This window comes from Anoplopoma fimbria, chromosome 8 (assembly GCF_027596085.1).
Source record: "Anoplopoma fimbria isolate UVic2021 breed Golden Eagle Sablefish chromosome 8, Afim_UVic_2022, whole genome shotgun sequence".
NCBI lineage: Eukaryota > Metazoa > Chordata > Actinopteri > Perciformes > Anoplopomatidae > Anoplopoma > Anoplopoma fimbria.
Window position 1 is genome coordinate 23,769,783 of NC_072456.1, and position 12,935 is coordinate 23,782,717.

A 12,935-nucleotide genomic window follows, 5' to 3' on the forward strand; every position below is an offset into this window, starting at 1 on the left:
AGTGCATTAGCAGATCATGTACTAACTTTAAGAAGCTTCTGGTGGTATACTAAAGTGCATAAGTGAATAAAAACCTCCCTGGCTTTACAGGAACAGTGTTGTTCCTTAATTAAATTGTCTTATGTCTCGATCACAAGGTGATGTGTAGGTTCCCTTTTACACTGCAACAGACTTTAGCTTCTATCTTTATCTTTTTAACCTGTTTTCACTGCTGAATCAGTTGTATATCCCGGATATATCCTTCAAAACACAATGTAGACACTTCTGTCTGCTTCTCTCTCAAATCACCGCTTTGTTTTTCCAAATACAAGATACTATATATTCTGGGAGTGCAGTTAGTGACCGTGTGGGCTCTGTGGTAGCTCTGACAGCGTGATGGAGTAGCAGCGGGGGGGGCGAAGCTTAGCAAAGGATCAGTTGTAAATCACTTTGTGCTGCATTCTGTGCATGAAAGTTGTTACATAAAGTTAATTCATTCTTTCAATGTTTCGCTTTTGCCGTCCCTAAAATATGGATCAACCCTCCACTCGACGTCAGATCATCTGAACCAGACTTAAAACATTTTTTTTTGTGGCATGTGTGCGACTCTCTTGCTATGCCTGCTGTGTTTGTCAACTCTCTTTTTACATTTTATTTTCAACCCTATCATGAGTCAGACAGACAAATACACAGCGATACACTGAACAAACACAAATGCCATCTCCATCTCATTCTGACTCCTCTGGCTGGTTTCTCTACCTCCTGCATCAAATCCATCCTATAATATCAGCCAGCCCAAAGCAGAGCTCCAGCGATGAAGCTGTCATGCTGTTTTATCCAAACAGACTCTTCCGCCCCGCACGCTGTCTGCCTGCAAAGCCTCTGTAATCCAACCCTGAAACTCGCCAACTTCCCAGTGTCGCAGCATCACTTCTCCCCACGTTTTCATTACCTCTCCTTCATTCGTGATGTTTTGGAGCATCTCTATATCCCCACATCATTCCTCACTCCTCCGACGTTCTCCCCCTCTCCTTCGTTCACTTTCCCTCCCTTGCTCTCCCTCCGTGACCTCTTGCCGAGCCTCCAGGGACTCAGTCAGTTGTTGTGATGGAAGAGGATTGTGGATCACCAGCTGCAGTTTTAATGATTTTGCCCCCAGGCACAGATCAGCCAGAGAAATACAGTTACCATTTTTCAACAGATTGAGAACTCTCACCCCGGCGACGCCTCTGCGAAGAGACGTGTGTGTGTGAATATGAATATGAATGTGAATGTGAGTGTGCACGTCGCGCACAAACATTTGATGTTGATATTGCATCTTAGAGATGCCGTCTGACATTAATTTGGGCACTTCTGCACTTACATTAAATTGGATTTGCACACAGTTTTCTAAGCTACTAGCCACACGGCTGGAGCATCAGCGCTGCTGTTGAGGATGAAAGCTCTCCCTCCCCCTCCAACCTCCGATTCTCTCTTTTTCTCATCCCTTCTACCTTTCACCCCACTCCGTACTCTCCCTCGCTCCGGCAGAACTGCAGCACGTCCTGCAAAACACATCGCAATTAGCATGACGCGCTTCAGTGCATCCCAAACCGCTCACTGATGAAGTTCAATCAATTCATTTTAATTATAACTTTCTCAGAAACTCCTCTAAACTCTACCAAAAAAGTTTGATCTCTCAAGAGAGGCAGGTAGTTTAAAAAGTAGATGTTTGGTGTGTGTGTGTGTGTGTGTGTGTGTGTGTGTTTTTGCATCTAACCTGACTCACCCCGTCTTTCTCTCTCCCCCCTTTCTCTCACTTTAGACATTGACGACTGCCAGTCCAATCCATGCCAGAATGGAGGAACCTGCATCGACGAGATCAACTCCTTTGTGTGTCTTTGTCTGCCGAGCTACGGAGGAGCCACCTGTGAGAAAGGTAACGACGTGGGCGAAAAACTCCACTTTTCACCCGACAAAAGGGGTGTTTGTTTTGTTAAAGCAGAGAGAGCGGAGAAGGAGGAAGGAGAGGTAGAGCGCAGGAGAGTACGACGATGCTAGAAGAGCAGGGTGTGGAGACAGAGATGGAGAGAAAACAACACGGGTTGAGGAAGATGGAGATAACGAGGATGTGCAAATGGAGATGGAGGAGGTGGTAGAAGTGGGAGGAAGGGGACATGAATGTAGACAAAGAGGTGGAGGAGGAAGAGGGAAGCCCTTTGGAATAATGTATCAGGTTTATACAGGACACCTGCGTCCAGCTGGGTTCTTCTCTCATTACAGTAATTCCCCTGTGGGAACGTGGGACACGAGGGAGTCTGTTCACAAACTGCATGTTACGTTAAAAAATGGCCGACACGTCTGTGTAAAACAACACTGAGGAAAACCAACAGCTGCTGTATACATTAGGGTTTATCTTATGGGGTTTTTCCCATTTTAACAGAAGAATATCAAGATCTTTGAAAGGAGTTGATTGGTTCAAAACAATTTCCCTTGGATTTTATGTCCCAAAAGTAATCAGGGTTTTGTGACATTATGACAAAATTTGATTTAGCAATAGACATTGGGGAAATGAAGAAGTGCACAAGCTGCCTGTTATGTGCCAGATTGTCTGATGGACTGGTTTAAACACAAGATATAACTGAAAGAGGTATTTTTAAAATCCAATTTCCACCAAAATAATTGATGTATTTTTTCGGATTTGTAGCTTTTTCTCTGCTTTTGATAATACAAAATTAATCTAAATTGAAATCTAATATATAAAAACACACACACATAAATAAGTGATGAAAAGGGTAAAAGGATACAATGGGAATTCATTAAATGTGTGAGTTTAGAGTTTCCTTTTTAACGTTACTGAATAATTCAAACATCTTTTTTTTATTATTTTACACCTCTTAAAACACAAGATTTAAAATAGCACAATTAAAAATGAAAGAATAAAAACAGAAAGATAGTTGGAGAGACAAAGAGAGTGTGAGATTTTTACGAGTGGGAGAACAGGAGAGAGGAGGAGGGATTTTCAGGAATCTTCACTGCTCTGAATCACATACAAAGCCAGATTACTGGTGTAGTGTGACCTTTGACCTCAACTCCCTTTGCTTTTTACTGCTCTGCTGTCAGAGGAATCGATAGAGAGAGGAGGGAGAGGAGGGGGAAGCAGCAGACTAAAGCAGGACATTTTTAAATGCTGTAGAAACTACAGTAGACTTGGCTCTAACAGAGATTCCAAATTATCTTTTCACTTCTCCTCGTGTGTGCCGGGCTTGTTCACTGGACTATAGTAGTTTGGCAAACCAGCAGCCACCGACACACATCGGCTACTGATTTAAACAGTAACTTTGCTGTTTTTTAAGGTGGATTTTCTATGTTCTTGTGTCTGAGTGACTAATGAGGACAAAATGTTTGAAACTGGTCCAATATTGAGGGACAACACTGCAAAAGCAGCAGCTAAATGGACTGCAACTCCAACTCCCACTCACATTTCCACCTTTTCCCTCTGGCAACAAGTTACCTTTTGCAGTTGCTAAAGTTAACGTGCTTGCAAAGATTTAAAGTTAGTGATTCAGCTTTGGCTAGAAGCAATGGTTTCAAATGTGTGTTGAGAGTAAGATAGTAATGAATTTAGAAGCCGGGTTTAAAACAATGAATGGGAGTCCAAAACACGGGCTAAATGCTGGCTCACGGTGCTTTTATACTTTGCAAGCATTGCCTCTTCAAATGCAATGCTAGATTGTTAAGCTAAATTAAAGTGAAGTGAAGTGCTGTAAATCTGCTGGTATGTTTGCATCATTTCATGATCAATTTGTCATAATTTCTAAGCATGTAAGAGGTGATTTCATAGATGAGTTTCAGCCATAGACTCCATATCTTTGAATCCAGCCCACCACAGTGAGGAGCATATAGGTGTTGTATGGTGCGATCCATTTCTGTCATATGAGCTTTATCATCACTGAAAATGATGTCTAAAAAATGAGTGGGAACCCTGTTCAAACTGTCACATTTCTGCTGGAGTTGACTCAAACGCTTCTCCTTTCCTCATCCAGTTTATCCTCTTTGTTTCCATCCCTTCACATCAGTTGCTAAGCTTTCTAGGGGTCTGGACCTCACTGAAAGTCTGTCAGTTTTTTTTGTGGAGTTCTTTCTTATCTGAAGCAAAAAGTTTAAGGCCAGAGGGTGTCATACACTGTGCAGATTTCAAAGCCCTTTGTGATTTGTAATAAAATGGACTTCCCTAAATATGAAGAGCCACAAGAGGATTGAGGGGATAGGAGAGAGGTCCACCAGTGATATACTGAATCATTTTAGTGCCCATTTAATCCTAAAGTATTCCACATACTACTTAACTTTCTGATCTTTCACAACACCAAATTTAACTTTGGTAACTGGCTGCCTTTTTAATATTCATGCTCCTGTGGTGCAGATCATACATTAACAAAAAATATTAAAAAGCTGAAAAGAGAGACTGTTTGGAACATGAATTGTGGTGAAATGTAGTGCTGTGTTTCAGGCAGATTTAGCGTCATTTTAGCTCCTTTTAAATCTAGGCAGCTCATTAAAGTGTTGATCATCTCTCAAGTTTAGATTTTAGCAGCCTGCAGTTTTGCATGTGCACCTTATAAAGTGTGTGTTTCCATTCCTCTCCTCCCTAAACACACACACACACACACACACACACACACACACACACACACACACACACACACACACGTCTCCAGGATGTGCCTCTCATTTGACATGCACTGGAGCTGTGGGTGCGTTCCTCTCCTGCTGCGTCGCTGCCTTAACGCCTAATTGGGAGCAGCGGGTCTGATTGTGTAGATCTAAAGTCTCTGTTCTCCTGCTCCACGCTTCACCTAAATGTAGGATTCAGCTGTGAGAAGTACACCTCGCACCAGGCGTCGCTCTGGGTGGGGGTGGGGGCTGGAAATGAACTCTTTCGTTCCGCCGAGGCTTCCATCCGTTTAAAATGTCACGGAAATGGTCCCTGTCTCACTAAAGTGGTCGGGTTATCTCCGTCTCATTTGCTGTGCACTTTTGAATGTGTGTGTTTGTGTATATCTAGTAACACGAAGCACGGTTTGCTGAGTCTTCAGTGTCACATATAGTTGGCTTTTGTTTAACCTGTATAGATGGCCATAGTGAATTATTCTGCATGCTAAAGCCTGGTCAGGAGCAGTTTATGTCCCAGGCAGGGGGAGAATGTTTCTTGGTGATATTCTCTACGAGCAATACAGATTTTCAACTAAGAGAATACGACAAACTTGTTGAGACGTACGTTAGTAATGACACCGAACAAAGAAGTGCAATTCCAGGAGTGTTAACTGAACGGGAACTTACATGCATTCAGTTGGTGATGCAGAGAATCTGAGTTTTATTTTATTTGCAAGCTCGTTTTTTGCTCTCACTGAACATATAGAATATGTTTGTAGTGTTCTCTGGCCATTTGCGCATACTGGCTCTAAGAGAAGCCTTGTATAGAATAGAAAGTAGCATACAATATATATTTTTATATATATATGTATATATGTGTATGTAAAAAAATATATATATATTATTATACATATATATATATTCACAATAATGTAGTTCATTTTTATTATTCAGTATGACATTTACTTGCGTAAGAAATCAGTTAAATTGTAAAACTTCAATTTAAAGCCAACCCACGATTAGACAACGCATGCATTTTACTCTCCGGGTGTGCATTTAACTTGACAAATGAACACAGGGGTCAATTAGACGCCAGGTAACTGTCTGCTAACTTCATGCGTCAAACTAAGACCCCACTTTAACTTGTATAAACAATATTTTCTCTTCTTCCTGCACTGTGTCGGTGGCTATGCTTGTTTTTTGTTACCTTGCTGACTACAAAAAAAAAGTGCCCGCTCCTTTCTCTGTTTAGTCTCAACTCTTTTTCATGTGATGGTGTGCAGGGTGCTGTAAAATGAGCCTCATTAACTGTCTCAGAGTTAGATCTAAAGATTGATTTGTAATTGATTTGTTGTTTCCCATATTTTGAGTTTGTGTGCGAAAGGAATGAAAGGCCTGTCCCATTTAGACTGGACTGAGTGGTAAAATGAATATATTCACTTACAAATTTACACAATTAGTCTGCCAGCATTTCTCTCTTGCCTTACTTCCTGTAATAATATTCCTATATTCTTCAAGGCGGCCCGCTATCGGTCCATTTTGCTTGGTAGAAGAGTCATATGACGCCCAACGCCTCTTTTTATGGTAGCGTGCAGAGAGCCTGAGGAAAACATCCTGTCTCAACAAAGAAAATTGATAACTATCGTCGTGGTAACGGATATCTCTGACCGTGGCTTCAGGTCGAGCCAGCTGAGGCAAAGAAAGCCTGGCTCTGTCCACCTTGCTCCGTCGTACAACCCCTCCGGTTCATGTGCTGTGAGCTAACAGCCTTGACTGTCGGGTAGATCTGGTCCGCTGCTGGCCTGTTACCATGGTGATCCCATCTTAGAGTCAATAATTTTGACTTGACGGGGCTGAAGTCCTTCAGCGAGAGAGAGGAGGACATTTAGATTTAGATTTTTCACACAGGTTTTTGTTTTTCTTGTTGATTAGGAGGTTGGATTAAAGCCGTTTTTTTCCGTGACACACTTTGAAACTTGAGAGCTTCAGAAGTTCATACTCTCTTTATGTTTTCAGTATTTTAGTTATTATTCTAATAATCAGCGCTGTAGCTGTGCAAAACAACCGAATCCCTCCTTTTCGCAGTTATTTTTCCAACGCTTCTGTATCAGTAATGTTTGATGAAAAGAAAAGTTGTACATTTTAGAGTAACAGAGACATCAGTCAGTTGTTTCACTCTGGAGTCCAACCTGCTGTTTCTTTGACTCGCTGCCTAATCAGTGGAGGCAGAAACCGAATCTCTCCAAGCCTGACTGAAGTGAAATGTGACAGAGGAAGCATTAGCTGGTTCCTTCTCATCAGCTTCTTTCCTCCAGTCTGTCTTTTAATCCATCGTTTGCTCCACACACCATTTGCCTCCCTTCTTTTTTTTTTTAAAGAGAAAAACGACATAATGTACATGTGTAGGAGTGTGGATTTGTTTCTTTGCTATTCCACTACTGTAGACACCTCTATTTCATGTTGCCTTCCTTCTCTTCTTCTCTCTTCATACCTTTCTGCTGTCACTCGCTGCACTCCTTGCATCTTCTTGTGCCTCTCATCTCTGGTGCACCACAGGAGGTTTTGTCAGTCCGTGTGAGTGCGTCTGTGTAGACCACATCTGCTGAATTTCACTGACTGTGTGTGCGGTTGTTTGTGTGATGCTTTAGCATTTCTTAGAGCTGTGAAGCTAGAGATCTTTCTTACAGACCTTCACACAGTAACACATTCGCATATGTCTTTACTTGTGAGGAGCCTCATTGACATAATGCATTCTCTAGTCATTAATAAATGCCTTTTACACACCAGGAGCATTAATGAATTAATTAAATAATTTATTCAATTTTTCAGACTGTTATTTTTGTCATGAGTTCTTTCAAACAGAACTTGGAAAGTAAGGGGGAAAAAAGCAATTGTTTTGCAAAAAAGGGTCTCTTTTGCACCCCGAGTAAAGGCATCAACCACTACTACAACCACCAATATGTCTGGAACAAACATATTCAAATGTACACCATAGAGTACACCAACAGGGAGGCTCCGACTCCTTTCAACCTGGACCTTTATTTGACATTTGTGCTACATCCCCCCAGTAGGCTGCACAGCTGTTACTGGCAATTATGACTGGGGCCTACTGGTTTAGCTGCATACACAGTTTACTGACAGAGTTTAAGATAAGATAAGATAAGATAATCCTTTATTAGTCCCGCAGTGGGGAAATTTGCAGGCTTACAGCAGCATAGAGTTAAAGTGCACACAAGAGACATAGTAAGAAAGACAAGGTAAAAATAAAATGAAAAATAAAAAATAAAAATAAAAAACAAGTATTATAAATAAGCAATAAAAACAGTAGAAAAACACAATAACTGAAATATAATATTTACAGACAGAAAAAAAAACTATATTAACTATTATTGCACAGTGTTTTTATTGTCATGTGTCATGTGGTCTGCTGGGAGCAGAGCTGGTTGTGTAACCTGACAGCAGCAGGATATGGTGACATGTAGGATTTTAGGTAAATGTACACTATAGAGTACACCAACAGGGAGGCTCCTTCTCCTTACTCCTCACTGCTCAAGGTATAAAACTTAAGATATGTCTTCACAAAAATGGAAACCACACCAACACTCCCATTTCCAATTTCCAATTTGCTTGTGTTTCTTTTCTACTTTGGTGGCACACTTACTGGTACTACTTCTGTTACATTATTTGCCACCCACACAAACACACAAAGCCCTTCCTACCCATGTGCCCTTCCAATTATCAAAAGATTTCCCTCCACTCTGTTTGTTCTGCAGCAGCTTAGACGGCAGTCGAACAACTTGTGACTCCAAGCAGTAAAGTACAGTGTTGTGCATTAACTCGTGGGTACAAAACAACACGCTAAATAAAGCGGTAATCCTCTCTCTCGCTTTCGCCGTCTCCTAACAGAACTAATAATCTACAAATTGGAAACAGAAAGCTTGCTTTAGAAGGATCGTGTAGCTAATTAATCCCAAGGTGTCTGGCGGCTGCTTGGTTATATGTGAGGAATGTGTTCTCACAGGCGAGGCCAGCACTTCATCCATCGTCTCCTCCACAGCCTCTGTTCAGCCACAACCCTGCTGCCATATGTCAAAGCATTAATATTTGATCATTTTTATTTGCCTTTTGGGGGAAAAGTGCTACATCCCCCCCCAGTAGGCTGCACAGCTGTTATCGGCAATTATGACTGGGGACTACTGGCTGAGCAGCATACAGAGTTTACAGACAGAGTTCAGGGTGACATGTAGGACTTTTGGTATGACAGAAACAGAACTGCATCTAGGGGAAAATCCGATCTAATCTTAGGATAGGAATATAGCTATTAAAGAACCCTCCCAAATTAAGGATAAACCAAATTAGGAATCCTAAATTAAAATGGCACAAACCCTGCCCTAAATTCAAAATAACTGCCAAAAATTTCAGCAGCACTCTGCAAAATGAAGATGGGAACATGAACACTTGCATATATATCATTAGAAAGGCTGCTTAAACAGTTTGATAGCACTTTAAATGCTAATATAATAAATAAATGATAAATGGTTAAAAGTGGGATTTCCAATACATTACATTACATTACATTACAGTCATTTAGCAGACGCTTTTATCCAAAGCGACTTACAGGAAGTGTATTCAACATAGGTATTCAAGAGAACTACTAGTCACCAGAAGTCATAAGTGCATCTCCTTTCTTAAACAAGCATCTTAAAGCATAAACCAGAGCAAAAGTATAGTGCAGAGGCAAATTACTACGAATACTCCACCTACAGGATTAATGCCTCCAACTCCTTGTCGCTAACATTGATCCGCTGTCTTCTTTTGTCAATGATAGCAAGAAAGTGAGAGCGGTAAATGTTATTGCTTTTCCATCTGGAGTAACCGACCTGTACATTCTAATCAAAGATACAGGCAGCTGCATGAACATTATAAACGTAGATACAGGCAGATAGATAGATAGATAGATAGATAGATAGATAGATAGATAGATAGATAGATAGATAGATAGACAGACAGACAGACAGACAGACAGACAGACAGACAGACAGACAGACAGACAGACAGACAGACAGACAGAGAGAGAGAGAGAGAGAGAGAGAGAGAGAGAGAGAGAGAGAGAGAGAGAGAGATAGATAGATAGATAGATAGATAGATAGATAGATAGATTTTTATTATTATATTCCTTTATTGATCCCCATGGGGAAATTCAAGTGTTGCAGCAGCTCAACTACACAGACACAGACAATAAATACACATACTATACAACTACACAGACAATAAATACACATACTATACAACTACACAGACAATAAATACACATACTATACAACTACACAGACAATAAATACACATACTATACAACTACACAGACACAGACAATAAATACACATACTATACAACTACACAAACACAGACAATAAATACACATACTATACAACTACACAGACAATAAATACACATACTATACAACTACACAGACACAGACAATAAATACACATACTATACAACTACACAAACACAGACAATAAATACACATACTATACAACTACACAGACAATAAATACACATACTATACAACTACACAGACACAGACAATAAATACACATACTATACAACTACACAGACAATAAATACACATACTATACAACTACACAGACAATAAATACACATACTATACAACAAAATAAAGATAGAACAAAATATAGATAGATAGATAGATAGATAGATAGATAGATAGATAGATAGATAGATAGATAGATAGATAGATAGATAGATAGATAGATAGATAGATAGATAGATAGATAGATATCTTTATTTTCGTGTCATGCACAAAACGTGCCCTACCCTCATGGGTTTACGAGACACCAACAGTACAGCTGCAGTGGATCCACATCTCAAGTCACATTTGATTACAAAATAACAGGTTGCTTCACCGCTCAGTCTTAAACAAAACATTCTGCCTTCTCTCCCAGGCCTGGCAAATACAATCTGCTACAAGGAAGGTTCCTTTCCTGAAACACAACCCTAAGTTTTTCATAGTCATCCAGACAAAATAATTCAACATGAATGGAAGTCATTTTACTAAAGAGGACATCCCTTATGTCCTCATAGACAGGACAGTAAAACAAAAAGGATGATGCGATTTTTCCTATCTTTGAAACATAAGTTAAGACAGGATATTTTTCTGTAATGAGGCTCCAGGTCTCCCTTTGCTGTGTTAGCATGAAGTCTTATGTCATCTTACTTTTCTGCCACCGGACATCAGACTGCCAGGGCTGGATAGTGCAATAGTCTCAGGTCCTAGCCGGGTTAGCTTAGCTTCCCTTGTCAACATTCCCACACACACTTTTTAAGACTCCAGCTGTAACAGGGTTTTTATACAAACGCACACACAATACACATTTATGTACAGACACACAGCAGTCATTTGACAGGAAAACAAAAGCTAGACAGCGTTACTGGAAACCGTAAGAAAAGTAGAGCACAACTTCCCCTCCAAACAGGGCGGCGGGTGAATCTGGGGCAGACAGAGAGGAAGACTTTTGAGTCCGTTGACGCCAACAGCAACACCAGTGCTGCAGATTTGGAAGCAGGCAGCAGACAATGTGTAGCCGACACACTGAGGCTAATGAGGAGGAGAGCAGGCCGAGCTGACTAACAGCGGAGGGAAGCGTTACAGAAAGCTCCAGATGCTGACCTTCTGCATTACAGACGCTTTTATCCAAAGCGACTTACAATCAGTAGTATATTACATATCATTCACCCATTCACACACTGATGACAGGCTACCATGCAAGGTGCCACCATCAGACTCTAACTAACATTCATGCAACATCCAGTCCACACCGATGGCAACTTGGGGTTAAGTGTCTTGCCCAAGGACACATCGACAGCCATCGAACCACCGATCCTCTGATTGGAGAACTACCTTGCTCTCCACTACGCCACAGCCGGCCCCTGTCATTCCATCACTTTAAACTTCTTATCCAGACTCATATTCTACATTTTCTCTCAGGTGTGCATGCACTTAGAGTAAAGGTAATTTACTTAGGGGCAAATAAATGATGTTTGCAGTGATTTGCATATTACATAAAATAAAGGGCATATTGACTTTCCTCTGGTTTTAACAGCTTAATCCTAGAAACCGCGTCCACATTGGACAGTGCACCGTTTACGTCCAACGCAAAAGTTCATTGCTGATCCATAACGTAGTGTTATCTCTGACTTTGCAGGAGAATGGAGTTGGCATCCTCTTACAGACCTGCAAACGCTGCAATTACTAACTGTAACCACAACATTTAACTAACCGTTTTACGTGCGCAACCCATATAAATCATAGTTTATTGGCCCTAATGACGATTCTACCTTGAATTTAAAGGGGAAGTGCACTGATTTAACGCATCAAAGTCTGAACAAAGTCAGAACAAAAAGAGGTATGTATTTCATAATCACATTTTTGCATTTTTGAATGGAGATCTTCTGTAGTAGTATGTAAGTTAATTAAGTAAAATGTATTTTACTTAGTGCTTATCACAGACATAAGTCACTTAACAGGAGCATTTTAACATACAAGAAAGAAAACATAGAACACAAGGTGACCATAGAAGGGCTAATAGTTTAAGAGAGCAGTTTTGAAAAAGTGAAAAACAAGAAAACGATCAAAACAAAAATGTATAAATACATTTTAAATGAATGATCTTACCACATTAAAGCCTCTGTTCTTTTGTGGTACGCTTGCTTTAAATACAGCTACAAGTTTCTACTGATTCTACAGGTTTAGACCAGGTTTTGGCCATCATCAGTCAGTCAATTCCAGGTGTCCATTCATGAAATCCCATTGGTCCATTAGATACATCACTCTGAGCTCATCTCCTCTCTTCACTCTCTTACTAAGCCCCAGTACACCGAGCCCTTTGGCTGAACTTGTGATTTACGAGCTGCTGTTTGATGTTCTTTGTTTGTTATTTCCTTTTTTAAATATCATTGTGTTTTGGAGTGGGTGGTTTTGTGACTCAGCATCGGCTTTCAGAGTTTACAGAGAGGCCGAGAAGGAAGGCGTCTGAGTTTGCAGACTTTGCTGTGATGCTTCCCTGACTGTCTAAACTGGCGACTGATCTTTTGTGTATCCTCCGGGTCTTTAGATGCTACTAATGCTTATGAATATTCAGGCGTTATAATAACATGTCCAGAGGGACACGTGCCATGACTGACAAAGGAAAGACCTGGAGCCTCTTGGTTTACCTGGCTCACAGTGAGACAGAAACACAGGCAGGTACACACAGGAACATTTCCCTGAAGTTTTGCCCAAACCTGGCTGAGGCTATTCAAGT

General features: G+C 40.7%; 1 protein-coding gene across 1 annotated transcript in view; it reads left to right on the forward strand.

Annotated features, from left to right (window-relative positions):
- The window catches only part of ncanb (neurocan b), a 183,436-nt gene that overhangs the window by 144,826 nt on the left and 25,675 nt on the right, over positions 1-12,935 (forward strand). The window contains exon 11 of the mRNA XM_054603019.1: positions 1,784-1,897. Coding sequence (XP_054458994.1) covers positions 1,784-1,897 — 114 coding nt within the window. The remainder of the gene's footprint in view (positions 1-1,783; positions 1,898-12,935) is intronic.